Here is a 14,899-nt window from a genome sequence, read left to right as displayed (position 1 = left end):
TCTTTTGTAGCTTTATATCACAACAATCTTTATGTCTTACTGTCCTCCTGTGTCATTGTTGTTCCAGGTGCACAGAGTGTCACAGCACTTTGCTTCCTGGATCCTACAAATTAATAGGAAGCGATACTGGTGCGTTGGTCTGTACACATCACCTTGCAAGGCATGCTTTAGCCAATCAGAACGGCCGGCCAGATCTTAGTAAGAGACCAGTGGTGGGGCAGTCCGACAGGATTGGTCACAGCACAATTCCTCACACCTCGCCCTCTGAGAGAGACCAGGCAAAGACTCCTCCTCCAGTAATCCAAACAAATGATACTGACATGCCTAGCAATGACTCTGCCACAGTCGCTGTCGTTATAACAAATACAGCAGACTCTTTGGAAAAAGCAAAAGAGATGGATGGCAGTGGAGAGACAGAGGGGTTACCATGTTCTTCTCATCCTCCCAACCCTTTTGATGAGAGCGATGAAGAAGAGGAAGAGGTGGAGAAAGAAGAAGATACTAAAACACCAGCCAAATTAACGACCAATGGGGAGCTCCCTTCTACACCGGCCAATGGAGATCTCCCTTCTGCACCGGCCAATGGGGATCTCCCTTCTGCACCGGCCAATGGGGATCTCCCTTCTACACCGGCCAATGGAGATCTCCCTTCTGCACCAACCAATGGAGATCTCCCTTCTGCACCAACCAATGGGGATCTCCCTTCTACACCGATCAGTCATCATGAAGGTGCCAGTCGGCCAGTACCAGTACCGGCACCACGTCGGGTCTCTGAGCCCACCCCTCCTCCTCGCCCTGCCCCTCGGGTTCGGCTACCCCGTACGGCAGACGCCCTTAAAGTCGGTGCGTGCGCACAGCAGAATGTAAATGATTATAGATGAAAAAAGGTTCTGATGATATTCATCCTCATATTTCTCTTGAAATCACAGGTGAACACCAGAAGCCTCCGATTCCTCCCAAACCTCGAGAAAGATCACAGTCTCCTGGAAGGTAGCTGAACTTCTCTTAAATGCCTCCTTTTCTGTCTTATTACCACCATTTCATCGACCTTAATCATGTCATCATAGTCTTTCTCTGTCTCCGTTCTGAATTCCATCCTGTTACAGCATGTGATTGTTTGCCCCTCCATGCCTCCATTTGGCTGTATTTCTTTGTCTTCCCCTGTGTGACCCCTCCATCCCTATCTGTGTATTTCACTGTCCAGCCTGTCCAGTGGCACCCATAAACCCAAAGACCCACCTTGGCTCGCCCTGGTCCAATCGGAATCCAAGAAGAAGAAAGCCCCTGCCCCTCCCCCTGCCGCACTGGCAACCCCTCCCAATACAGGCTCTCTGTCCTCTCTCAAAGGGGAGGGATCCAGACCCAGCACGCCCGCTCCGCCCTCCAACCCATTCGACGATGATGATGATGAAAATGAAAATGACGAGGTAGAGGAAGAAGAGGGGAGCAAAGGAAGTGCGAATCCCACCACAGTTGTGGCTAGTCACCCATGGTACAGCATCACTCAGGCAGCTGACGCGACAGGTGCAGAAACTCCCCCTAGTGGAGGAAGCTCGTCCCGCTCCGCCAGCCCCGGGAGCGCCAAGAGCAAGAAACGACGACCGGCACCTCGCGCTCCACAGGCACCTGCAGGTCACCAAGGTCAGTTTGATCAGCGGCTGTGCTACCTTCAGGGTTGGGAGGGTTACTTAATAATCCGATACAATTATTACATTTTTTAACAGGTAATTAGTAAGTAACCTAATACAAGTATCACAATATAAAAGTTATGTAATCTGATTTCTTTCCGTTACTTTTGCATGACCTCAATACCAAATATGCAAATGAAGACAAGAGAAAAGAAAAATGCTTTGTATGTAAAGCAGAAAAGAGGAACAACATCAGAGCACAGTGCAAGTTCTGCCTTCCAGCTGTTAAAATCCTGTCATCACCCAAGGACTCCAATCATTGGCACATTAGTTACCGGATTTTAACTTAGAGCAGCAGCAGCAGCATTACCCACATAAATTAAATTCAATTAACCTACATGTAAATTTCCACTGTGTGCTGTTGTGTTTATATAAATATAATTTATGGTGCTGTTAGATTGCTGCTATAGCTGTGAAATTTTAATTTTTGGACTGAGACAGTTACAGAGACGACTGAGTGTAAGTTCTGTAAGTTGTTATTAATAATAATAATAATTTGAATGTCAGCGTTCTAAATGACGTTTTTAACTATTCGGTACAGCCCAACAAATTTCCCGGTTTGTCCTGTATTATGTTTGCTGGACCAGAAATATGAAGTGTTTCGCTCATTTCCTACAAACCGTCTTTTCACGCTGGGATGCCTCTCGGCAAAAAGAATATTCTTGATGAACTGGAAAGTGCGCAAACAAACCATCCTGCTTTTATAACTTGTGCTGTACTATGTTGTTGTTCCTCTTTTTTGCTTTACATACAAAATAATAGTGCTATTTCCACATAGTGAAAGCATTTTTTTCACTAACGGGAGTCACACTGCCTACCTCTACCTGACAGCTCCCTCGCTGATCAGCTACAGCTGTAACAGATTACGGTTACCTTTTTTTGTATCCTAATTACGTAACGCCGTTCCATGTAATCCGTCACCCCCCCAAGCCTGTTTACCTTTGGGATTTATCTATCTAGCTGTTTGTCATTTTGTACAAGAATGAAATGCAAAGACAAGACTATACATTTTACTCTAGCACTTTTAGTGTCATCTCACCTCACCAGTAAGTCTGGACTTTGTGGAGACGTGAATACTTGCCAGTATAAAATTACCCTCTAGGACATAGAGTCTAGGTGGTACGGTAGAAATTTGTCAGTTTGTTTTTGTGAGGGAGAACATGCGTTCGCTCAAGTTGTAGTTCCCTATACTGCCACCGCATTATTGAAGAGCAGAATTTGTACATTTATTGGATAATAACACATGTTAGGCAGTATTTCAGCTTCGTGTAAGGGTGTCCCTATTTTGCACGGCAGCTGGATTCCCGCAATATCACAAGATCACGCAAGATCGCAGAATCACATATCACATGAAAATCCATCTTGTCAGGCTTCAAGTAATGCGTTTGTGTCCGGCAAGCCAGATCACAGGTCAGTCAGCGTCCAGTGAGGAGCTACTGGCAGCTACGGGCGTGGCTTATGTGTGTGAGACCATAGTGTGAGATGACACGGAGCGACTGTTGGTTCTAAACAACAACAGCTGCTCCTGAAGAGGTTAGCGTAGATGCTGCAATAGCAGCAGTTATAACTAGAGAGTATATCTTCATTGATGAACGTGAAGGCGATGTTTTTGCTCTTCTCCCGACTCGGCAAGAATTAGATTGACACGTGGTTCATCCAATCTCCTGCCAAGTATTTTTTGAAAGTACCTGCCTTTTTTCAAACGCGGCTTCTCAGATGGTTCTGTGTAACAAACCCACTGGCGGGTCAGTTTAAGGTTGTCCATGTCCTCTACAATTTTGGCCATTTTTAAACACATTCAGTTTATTGGATCAAATGTAAATGGACAAATTAATGGTCCAGTGTGATGCATTTTGGGGGATCTATAAGCAGTAGTGGAATATAATATTAATAAGTATGTTTTCATTAGTGTATAATCACCTGAAACTAAGAATCGTTGTGCTTTTGTTACCTTAGAATGAGCCCTTCATATCTACATAGGGTACGCGGGTCCTCTTCACGTCGTGTTGCACCGGCCTTGTTTCGACAGTAGCCCCGAATGGACAAACATAACACTGGCTCTAGTGAGAGCCTTTTGTGTTTTTACATAAACTGAAGGCCACCGTAGTTCTCCGACATGTTTGTGAAACTGCGGTAACGTGAGCCGGAGAGTGTAAAACCGTGGTGCCGCCATTGGACTTCCGTTGCTCCTAAAGTAGCGTTATAATGGTAAGGATGACCTCTGAGTGTGGCCAACGGCGTTACCACGGTTTTGCACTCGGCGGCTCACGTTACCGCAGTCTTGGAAAGGGAGGAGAGAGCAGAGGGGTACTCAGTTGGTTGCAATCTGCAACCACACAACTAGATACGTCCAAACTCTACACACTGTACCTTTTTAAGGTAAATATAAATATGATTTATTTAATATTTAGTTCAGTGACCTTGGACTGCAGCAAGTGATATGCATGCTTTATTTGATTGAGGTGATATGATTGACTTAGAACACTAAAGTTTTTGGCCTAAAAAAATGCGATTGCTTTGACTATATGTTTAGGATTATTGTCCTGCTGTATGACCATGAATGTTGTTAATCTGTTGTGCTGGGGTATTTCTACATCCTTCGGTCTTCCACTACACCAGTCTTCTGTTGTCTGCCAGGTCCTTCATATCTGCAGAGTTCATCATTGTGTTCTTGCTTCATGACAATGTACCAAACTGTTAATTTTGAAAACATTATTTTTGTTGTATCAGATTCTTCATCCTCATCAGTCTTCAGTCTGCTTCACAGACCTCTTCCTCACTGACATGTCCCCTTGTGGAGAGACAATAACAGGCAGCACACAAATGCAAATGTCACACCTACATTCAGATTCATACCCTTAACTTTCTCTTTTGTACATTTAGTAACTATGAGACAAAACACACCTTTCAACATTGATGTACAGTTTACAAATGTAAAGGGCTCCAAATCCTAAACAGCTTATACAATGTGGATTTAAAACACCCTCAAATTTAAAATGTAAGCTGGCAAAGTTGAACTGGAACAATGAGGTTGGGTACAAAAAAGAGAGAGTGGGATGTTTTATATGGATGTTCATTGTTTTTTGTTCTTTTCCCCCATCCCATCCTCTCCATTTCACGTCTCAACTACTTTGATTCCCGTTTCATTTCTGCTCCTTTTGCTCTTTGTGTTTTACTAAACCTTCCTTCCTCTTCAGTTTCCTCTCACTCTCAGCCCTCCTCTTGCTCCCCCTCTCCAGCTCTCAGCATAGAGAGTCTGTCCTCTGGCTCGGACCACAGCTCCTCCCATCCCCCTCTGGGTGGCAGTGCCGGCAGTGCCAGCAGCGACCAGGAACACGCCTTCACCAAAAGTGTCTCAGAGCCTTCCATCTGTTCACCGTGCGACTCTATGGCATCCCCTTCCTCCTCCTCGACCGACCGTCTGCCTCACCTTTCCTTAAGCCCCTACCCTTCTCCCATGCCTTCAAATGCCAGCTCAGCTCCAGCCACCCCACAGACCAGTCGCAGCTCTGGGACCAAAGGGAGCGGAGACCCTCCACCACGACCCTCAACGACCCCCAGCCCATTGGCCTCAGGAGCCCCCCAATCACACAATAAGGTACTAGGTCCACCTCCAAAAGAAGCAATAGAAAGCAATACACTTTGCACATTATATTCCAGCTGTATCTCTCTTCTCATTTTAGCGGATCTGTAAGGAGAACCCGTTCAACAGGAAAGCTTCTCCCTCCCCTGCTAAATCCAAAACCAAATCACAGAAAGGCCCTCGTCCTGCCAGACCCCCGGCCCCCGGCCATGGCTTCCCTCTTATCAAACGCAAGGTAAAAAAAACTGAAGAGGACATACACTGATCAGCCAGAACATTAAGACCACTGACAGGTGAAGTGAATAACATGGATTATCTCGTTACAATGGCACCTGGCAGTGGGGGGGATATATTAGACAGAAAGTGAACATTTTGAACTTTGAACTTTGTGTTGGAAGCAGAAAAAATAGGCCATCGTAAGGATGTGAGCGACTTTGACAAGGGCCAATTTGTGATGGCTAGACGACTGGGTCAGAGCATCTCCAAAACTGTAGCTCTTGTGGGATGTTCCCGGTCTGCAGTGGTCAGGACCTACCAAAAGTGGTCCAAGGAAAGAACTGGTGAACCGGCGACAGGGTCAGACCCGAGGCTCGTGGGGAGTGAAGGCTGGCCCGTTTTGTCTGATCCAATAGAAGAGCTACTGTAGCTCAAATTGCTGAAAAAGTTAATGCTGGTTCCAATAGAAAGGTGTCTTAAGGTGGGGCTGCGTAGCCGCAGACCGGTCAGGGTGCACCATGCTGTTCTAATGTTATGGCTGATCGGTGTATACTGTATGCTTTAGCATATAATTTTTTTAGGGCTGTCAATCGATTAAAATATTTAATTGCGATAAATCGCATAGTTGTCCATAGTTAATTGTGAATTAATCATACATTTTGTATCTATTCAAAATGTACTTTAAAGGGAAATTTGTATTTAATACTCTTATCAACATGGGAGTGGGCAAATATGCTTGTTTTATGCAAATGTATATTTATTTATTTATTTATTATTGGAAATCAATTAACAACACAAAACAATGACAAATATTGTCCAGAAACCCTCACAGGTACTGCATTTAGCATAAAAATATGTTCACATCATAACATGGCAAACTCAAGCCCAACAGGCAACAACAGCTGTCGGTGACTATGACTTGCCCCAAACTGCATGTGATTATCATCAAGTGGGCATGTCTGTAAAGGGGAGAATCGTGGGTACCCAGAGAACCCATTTACATTCACATATCTTGAGGTCAGAGGTCAAGGGATCCCTTTGAATATGGCCATGCCAGTTTTTCCTCGTCAAAATTTAGCGCAAGTTTGGAGCGTTATTTAGCCTCCTTAGTGACAAGCTAGTATGACATTAAAAACTGAGCCCGCTACAACCTAAGAATCACAAGTTGCGTTAAGGCGTTGAAGAAATTAGTGGCGTTAAGGCGTTGAAGAAATTAGTGGCGTTAAAGTTCATTTTCGTTAACGCATTATAATCGCGTTAACTTTGACAGCCCAATTTTTTTTTTAAAGAATCAATGAAGAAGTACTGAAATGATCCGTCTCGTCCAAACCTCCATCCAGGTGCAGTCGGACCAGTACATCCCAGTAGAGGACATCCACGGGGAGATGGCTCAGCTAGAGAAGCAGCTGGATGAACTGGAGCAGACGGGAGTGGAGCTGGAGAAGAAGCTGAGAGACAACCCTAACGGTAACACATCGCACTATTCTTCTTTAAATCAGTTAAAGGCCAGTTAAATATTGCAAAGATATGAAAATGCCCCCACATGCAGAACACAAACAGGTTGGGTTCACTATATTCAAAATAAAAAACTTTACTAAAATGGCTGCTCTAGCTTAAAATAGCCCACAAAAGTATTATTTAGGATTTATATAAAGACAAATGATCACCTAGAGAAAATAGGGGAAAAGGGCAAGATCCCTAGATTTGACCAGAAAGAATAATACATAATAATAGAAGCATAACACATCTCTGTGTTCTCTTTTGTGTTTTCAGATGAGGATGAGGAGCGCCTGTTGGTGGACTGGTTCACTCTCATCCATGAGAAACACCTTTTAGTACGACGAGAAGCTGAGCTGGTCTACACGTAAGTATGCGCCTGCAGCAAGTGGCAAATGTTAGAATCAGGCCCGGTTCTAGACTGCTTGTTTTTACCGTCGCAGGCGCCTCCTGGTAGTAACATTACTACTGGTAAAACACGTGTGGCATGCTCAGTTCAGCTCTTTTCCGTGGGCGCAGGTGTGTCTGTGCATGCGTGGCGCCGCGCCCACGTAGTTTCAGCTGGTAGGTCAGCTGTTCGAGCGGCGGAACGCTGTAAAGCACACTTCATTCAAACCTGACAGAAACAACATAAAACTCAACAAAACCATCTTGGTTGGTCTTTCCACTGGTCTCTTCCACAAACGAAGGTAACCGGTGTGTAACGTACTCTGTAAATGTTTCTCACTGCAGAGCGAAGCAGCAGAACCTGGAAGAGAGGCAAGCTGACGTGGAGTATGAGCTGAGGTGTCTTCTCAACAAACCAGGTGTGTTTCGCTTTACCGCTTTATATTTTGGCTTCACTTTTGTACAGTGAGAGGGAGTGGAGAGGTGTCGTCCATCTTTATATACAGTCTATGATCTACACACAGATTCTATTAAGGAAGAATCACTATAGCTACTCAACTGTATAACATTGGTATCATATTCTATAATATCTTTTTTTTATTCTATTAACAGGATCTAAGCTCTTCCATTAGTACTTACACACACACTGCATGCATACTCTGCTCAGGCATACAGCACACTGATCAACAGAGGACTCTCAAAGTGAAATGATTCATTATCATCCTTTCCTTCCTCAGAGAAAGACTGGACGGAGGAGGACAAGAGTCGGGAGCAGGAGTTAATGGCTGAGCTGGTTACCATCATTGAACAGCGCAACCAAATCGTCAACAACATGGACCAGGACAGGCAGAGGTAATAGAGAAGTGAAGAACTGCCCCTTCAGGTTGACCACCATGGGACCTTGTTTCTGAAAAATACAAACGGTAGTCAACGACGAGAGACGATGTTTGTCACTTTAAAAGATAATTTTACAAGTCAAGAAAGTCTAAGTTTGTTGTAAAACTGTTGAAGTTAAAGACTGTGAAAATACTAATAATTAGAAAGACTACACACCTAAAAGTTGCGCAAGTGAAATCTCTCTCTGAAGCTACAATACCTGTGTGACGAGAGATGTAGTTCACTGAGCGGTTTCACACAAAACTAAATGATACTACGACAAAACTGCGGCTTTCTTGACTTGCAAAATTTTGTTTTAATTTGACAGATTTAATTTGAATCATGGCACAATTGTAACGTATCAAAAAAAATATTTGTCTCTCGCCGTATATATTTTCCGAAATAAAGTCCCATGAGGTCCACCAGAAGGGGAGGCTCTCTATGAATGACTGGCTGTTAACTGTGTATCTCTGCAGTGCATTGATCAGTGATACTTTGCAACTACCAGCAATCTAACAGTCATTCTGTCACAGGGAAGAAGAGGAGGATAAACTTATGGAAGCCATGCTGAAGAAAAAAGGTAGGATGAAGAGTAAGCTCCATTTGTAGTGGGTTAAAAAATCCTTTAGATAAGAGCATTCATTAAACATAAAATGTAAATGAGGCATCTCACTCTTTCTCCTCTGCCTCACTTTCTGATTTTTTTGTCTGATTTTAGAACCTATGTGAGGTAACGTACGTTTCTGTCTTATTCTCCTCAGACTTCCATAAGGAGCCGGATGTTGACCAGCCGAAGAAAAAAGGGGCAAAGTTCAAACCCATTAAGGTGCTCAAGCGGCTGAGCCATAAAGGAGACCCAGGCAAGAGCCACAGCCCCCGCAAGGAGAAAAGCCCATAGAAAGGACGCATTCTCCTCCAAGAGGATATGAGACTGTTTTAACAGGACTAAGGTAAACTTAAAAAAAAAAAAAAAAAAGGATGAGAAAAGAAATGCATCAGGTCAAGAAGATGAGGTGAGGACTCCTTTAACTGTGTCATTAATGACTTGGAAGTGCAACCCAGAATCCAACCCTGCTCACATCTTACTTGATGCTTTTCCAAAAAAGTCTCTTCAGTGACTGTTTTCAGTTGCCTTCGTGTGTTTTAAAGACAGTTTTAACAACTCGCTGCTTTAAGAGCTGACCTGTTTTTAAGCTCTCCGACCTTTCCAGTGAGTGAAGTGTACAGCGGGTTCCTAAATCACTGCACTGATTTGTCGTACGTTGCTTCACCATCCTCAGCATTGTCTGCCCTGCAGGCCTTTATCAAGGTTCAGCTAAGGTGTGACATGACAGTTCACTTTGAATGAAGTCAGTTGGATGTAAGTTAATCCCTGAAATTTTAGGCCCTGTTCAGACCTGGCATTAATATGTGTGTCCACATGCGTCTCGAGTGACCACTTGTGATCGGATCTCACTTCCCTGCTCTATATGCCAATAAACACGTAGTAAACACATAGCTAATACAGCAGACGTTAATATTACAGGAATGTCAGTAGTAATATCCTACATATTTGTGAATTGGGGTACATTTTATTAACATTAAAATATAAGGTTATCGGGTACACACTCAATGCGTCTTGAGTGCATTCATACCTGTACTTAGAGCTGTCCACTTGTGATCGGATCACTCAAGGAAGCATATTAATGGCAGGTCTGAACAGGGCCTGTGAGTTTTAAATATGTTTTTAATCTGTTCCCGACTCACACTCGTTGAATCCCCCTTCTCTCCTGCTCCTTGATTCCAAAGGTCAGTATCTGGATATCTGAGAATGCTTCGTGTCATATCTGGTTTGAGCCTGTGGTACGAGTGAAAGTAAAAAAACAAAATTCAAGACGAGCTCTGCTTTAAATCTTGCAACATCTACCCTTGAAACGCTCGACCGACAGTAGATACCTAAGCTCTTCTAGCTGCTACGTTATGATCGCCTGTAGATTCCTTGTTTTTAAGTTTCTTCTGTGACAGTTTTGCGATGGTGTCATTTGTGTAAATGCATATCATCAAAGACCTGGATGAGCATAGATACAGTATTAATGTGTGTGTGTGTGTGTGTGTGTGACTGGAAACAAAGTGGGAGACTCAAAATCTGATTGATTTAGAAAATGAGGTCTGGAGGAGAGCGTTATAGAAAGCATTCAACTGCAGAAGGTTTATTAATATGAAAGGTCACACACGCAATAATAGGTATTAGAAAAGGCAGATATACAGTATTTTAACAACTGTAGCGAAGCACCAGCTTATAACAGTTTTAACCATTGGGGTAAACCTGAATATGCAATCATTAATTTATATTTTACTATGCCTCTCTGTATGTTTCCATGTTTTGCCTTAAAAGTGGATAGGAAAAAATCTGTTAATATTGTTTGTACGAGTGCCATTTATTTAATTGCATATGTGGATGAATGATATATTTTCTTCGAGCTAATGTAAATGTCGGTATGTTTACTCCTTCTGTTCCTGTTGTCAGTTAGATTGTCTATTTGTCCTCCATTTAAAATGGTAATGTCTGTGTTTCTGCTCTGTGCCTGTCTTCCTGTCCAGCTGAACACCAAGGGCTTCTGTAGCGCCACATTTCTGTCAGCTATACGTTGTCCTAAAACAGCAGCAGGATTATAAAAAAATACTGACACTGGAAGGCAGAGGAATAAAAATAACTTAATGCAAGATGATCTTTCTTGTAAGTTTAATGCTTTCACAGCCTGATATCACAGTTTTGTCTTCACTGCTGTGCTGTCACACACAAACTGCTTATATAGTTGAAGCACAGTGCAGCCGGTCAGCTGTAGCCTCTTTGCAGACATCACTACCGCACTCATTATATCATACTTGACTTGACCCATTCATAATCTGAATTTGAAGTTATATAGCTTGTACTTGGATTTCTACGTAATTTCCAAATGCTCAGTCAGTGGCAGTGAGTCTTCTCTCCTGTTTCTTTCAGCTCCATCTTTTCTGTTATCTGCTCTGCAGCTCTCCTCTCCTCTTCTCTCCTGGCCTTGTCCAACACCTGCAGGTCTCGAATCCTCTGTTATTGGAGACGTGACACAGCGTAGGTTTAAGTGCAATTGCAGTTTCAGAGAGAACAAATAATACTCTTTTTTTTTTCTGTCTGACATCTGAACCTAAATGCTCAAAAACAGACGGACACTAATGCCATCTTTAAGGATCTATTTACATTGCTATTGATCTGTGTCAGTATCTAATGATATTGTTTAAAAGAACATAACACTAAACAACTATAAATCAATGAAGTTTAAACATCTATGTCACCAAAAAGCTTTTTCAAAACCCAGGATGGCATAATACAGACTTATTTTGAGCCAATATGCAAACCATTGCTTTTTTTACCTGGGATATCTCAGTGTTGATGATGTTGACGTACTGTTTCTCCTGACCCAGAGAGGACATATCTGCCAGAAACTGTCTCCTCTCCTCTATCTCATCCAGAACTACAAAAGAAATGAGTTAATATTAGACTTATTTAAGGAGCACTGGATATATTTAGCAGAGTAGCACAGACAGAATGTAATTTAGGCTGACAGAAATAGAAACAGACTATCAACAACTTCATTCAAATGTGGTGTGTTTCTGTACAGGTTGTAATGGAACTTGCCAACCTTGAGACCTCAAAATAGGGAGGAATTTGAAACCAAAGCAGGGTGGTCTTTGAGTTTCAGAGACTTTGTTTCCTGCATTCCAGTGACTCATAGATAATGAAAATTGCAAAATAATTATAGAGTACACTGCAACAGCAGTTTTATGTTAAATACTTTTAATTTTACTTTGAATTCTCAGGAACAAATCCAGAGTAATCGGCCCCTCTGGTGTGAACTTTATCATCAGTTTTCACTCATTCATTTTCTACACCTGCTTGAGAAGGCCGATTTCTTTCTCCTACTCTCCATTTCCCTCTCCGTCTCTCACTCACTGAAGGTCCTTCTAGACACAACCCGACAACGGCACCACTGCGCTCTGAAACCTGTTCTTTCCAATGGCTTGCGCTACGCCACGACGGCTTTTTGCTGCATCAAGCAAAGCTCAACTTTGGGTTGCAGAGCGCAGCTCAAACCACGAGCAGCACTCTTCCCCCAGGAAACGACATTTGGTGTAGCTGTATTGTTATCCGGGTGGAAACAGTAGGGATTTTACACGCTGTACAGCACCAGAAACGGGTTGAGATAACGAAAAGGAAAGAAAGGTGTGAACATTTGTCACAGGAGAAATATGGGAGAATTGTGAAACTGGGAGAGGGCAATGAAAAACGTGAGTCTCCCGGAAAAATCGGGAGGGTTGGCAAGTATGTTGTAATGTAACTTGTGTACATCATCTGTTTCTGTGCAGTCAGCCTCACCTTCCTGATACCGGTCTTTCTGCTCTGCCACTTCTGGGTTCTGACATGCATTGTGGGAAGATGCAGCTGTGGGCTCTTCTCCTGTTGCCATTATACTCTGAAGCCTCATCTTCTCTTTCTCCAAGTCTCCTAGGAAAGTGAAACGGAGGAAAAAAATTAGTGACACAAGGAGCAATTGTTTGCAATATAGGTCTGTCAGTGCACACAAATGCAGGATTAATAACGGTTTTAGCTTTCAAGAGCATACTTAAAGGACCAGGATGGAATTTTTCTCTGACGTAGCTGTCCGCAGAGCGACAAGATTCAGCGCTGCGTCTCTGGGGCTTGCTCGGCAGATGTTTCTGGACAGATTTACTAGTTTTAGCCTGAGGGGGGGAAGCTGAGGATGTGGGGTCAGAGGTCAGTGGTAAAGATGCTCCGTCTGTGAGGTGAAAGATAAAAAAAGTAAAATCTTTTAATATGGCAGTACAAAATGTAGTAATGCTAAATGTTTCAAAAAACACCAGAGCGCCCCTATTCATCATTTGAGTCATAATATAATATAATCTGGGTTTTTAACAATATGTCATATGCTGAGTTTTGCAATAATAATATGTGGCAAACACTTTGTCACATGAAATATTTGGAACAATATATAAAATATCTACACTTTATGTTTGTGTATAATACAGTACAATTTATCACCATATTGCGTCCCCCAACCTCTCATCCAAAAGTCTGAAACTTACTCTTGAGGCATTCGTTGATCTGTTTTCTCTGGAGGTTGGTGAATCTCGATTCCTGCATCATTACTGAGCACCAGGAGAGAGAATGATTCAAATTTAGAATTGCACACTTGTATGTTCCCGGACACGCACTGTCGACTCCTATACTGTATGCGTGTTTCTATCTGTATGCGCCTAACCATCCACACTAGAATATCAACAAGTATCAGCTCACATCTCAGCATGTCCTGGGTCTCCTTGCTGTACTGGGCGGCTCTGGGCTTGTTCCATAGTCCTTTGCCGTTACTACTCTGTGAGGAGGCCTCCATCTGCAACTTCAAAGACACACAAAAGGACATTATCAGCAATCTCTGGGGCTTAATTTAGCTTTATCTCTCTTATCCTTATCCTGTTCATCAAGGCCTATGATCTCAGCTGACTCTTCCTACACATCACTCTTTTAATTACTTAGCTATGGTTTCTCCTCTGTGTTATTTATTAGTATGATTTTGTGTGCCCCCTTTGTAAAGCGTCCTTGGGTTTCTGAAAGGCGCTATATAAGTCCAATTTATTATTATTATTCAATTGAATTTAAACTTTATTTCAGACTCACAAGAGGGTCCATAGCAATAAAAAAAAAAAAGACAGAAAATAAGACATAAGAGATAAAACCACAATAAGTCATCATTCAATTAGAAAAAAAACATTTACATGTAGGCTATTTTGCCAGTGTTTCCTGAGCCTGGATGAGTACTGAGAGCAGCTCTTCCTCCGGCTGGTTAAAGCCTCTGTGATGATGTTGTCTGACTCATCCAGCGACACAGAAAACTGTCTTGTGCCATGGTATTTTACACATCTGTTATATTCAGTCTCCAGTGCTGAGATGGTGTCCTGCATGGGGTGGGAGTCATTCTCCATCATGACAGCTTAGCCATCATCCTCCTCTCCCCCACCACCTCCACTGTGTCGAGGGGGCATCCCAGGACAGAGCTGGCCTTCCTGATCACTCTGTCTAGTCTCTCCCTCACCGCAGCCGAGATGCTGCTGCCCCAGCAGACCACTCCATAAAACATGTTTGATGCCACCAGAGTCATAAAAGGTCTTCAGGAGACCCCTGCACTCCACAAGACCTCTGATTCACAGCTGGAAGACCACGTGCAAATACAACGTAGGCTGACTGGGTGTAATATAATGTCAAATAAAACCAATTCCAAAATGTACAAAAGTTCAATTAATTGATCAAGTAAGTTGTTGACTGTCGATGGAGAAGACTGAAACAGCTCAATGTAGCTCAGCTGAACTGTGTTTACCTGAACTAGCTGGCTGCTAACAGCTAGTTGACCTTACATGGAAAAAAAACATGGAAATAAAGGATGTACGCATTTCCATTTGATTAAAAAAAAGGCATTAAACTTCCATAATAACACAAGTTAATAAAGACTAGAAATAACTTACTGAAACACGTCTTCTCTTCTCGTAAACACTCAGCTGTTAGCTGTTTGCTAACTCCAGGTTAGACAGCAGCGTCTGTCTGTTGCTGTAGCAACCAACTACAAGC

General features: G+C 42.8%; 2 protein-coding genes across 3 annotated transcripts in view; one reads left to right on the top strand and one right to left on the bottom strand.

Moving 5' to 3' along the window:
- Positions 1-10,955, top strand: part of micall1a (MICAL-like 1a) — a 24,555-nt gene extending 13,600 nt beyond the window's left edge. The window contains exons 6-16 of one of the 2 annotated variants that reach the window (XM_074628878.1): positions 68-843; positions 930-990; positions 1,205-1,641; positions 4,928-5,286; positions 5,372-5,506; positions 6,828-6,954; positions 7,261-7,351; positions 7,717-7,790; positions 8,109-8,223; positions 8,781-8,827; positions 9,009-10,955. In XM_074628878.1, the coding sequence (XP_074484979.1) occupies positions 68-843; positions 930-990; positions 1,205-1,641; positions 4,928-5,286; positions 5,372-5,506; positions 6,828-6,954; positions 7,261-7,351; positions 7,717-7,790; positions 8,109-8,223; positions 8,781-8,827; positions 9,009-9,145 (2,359 nt within the window). In that variant the 3' untranslated portion in view covers positions 9,146-10,955. Of the gene's footprint in view, positions 1-67; positions 844-929; positions 991-1,204; positions 1,642-4,885; positions 5,287-5,371; positions 5,507-6,827; positions 6,955-7,260; positions 7,352-7,716; positions 7,791-8,108; positions 8,224-8,780; positions 8,828-9,008 lie in introns of both variants that reach the window. The other variant, XM_074628877.1, reaches the window with a different exon arrangement.
- Positions 10,953-14,899, bottom strand: c3h22orf23 (chromosome 3 C22orf23 homolog). The gene is made up of 7 exons (XM_074628883.1): positions 14,798-14,899; positions 13,577-13,678; positions 13,366-13,428; positions 12,885-13,058; positions 12,638-12,766; positions 11,635-11,735; positions 10,953-11,311 (listed from the first exon to the last, which is right to left on the bottom strand). The coding sequence occupies exons 2-7, from the start codon at positions 13,668-13,670 to the stop codon at positions 11,192-11,194; spliced, it is 681 nt and encodes a 226-aa protein (XP_074484984.1). The 5' UTR covers positions 13,671-13,678; positions 14,798-14,899; the 3' UTR covers positions 10,953-11,191.

This window comes from Sebastes fasciatus, chromosome 3, assembly GCF_043250625.1.
Source record: "Sebastes fasciatus isolate fSebFas1 chromosome 3, fSebFas1.pri, whole genome shotgun sequence".
NCBI lineage: Eukaryota > Metazoa > Chordata > Actinopteri > Perciformes > Sebastidae > Sebastes > Sebastes fasciatus.
The sequence above is the reverse complement of the archived record's forward strand: the minus strand, read 5'-3'. Positions and strand labels throughout refer to the sequence as shown.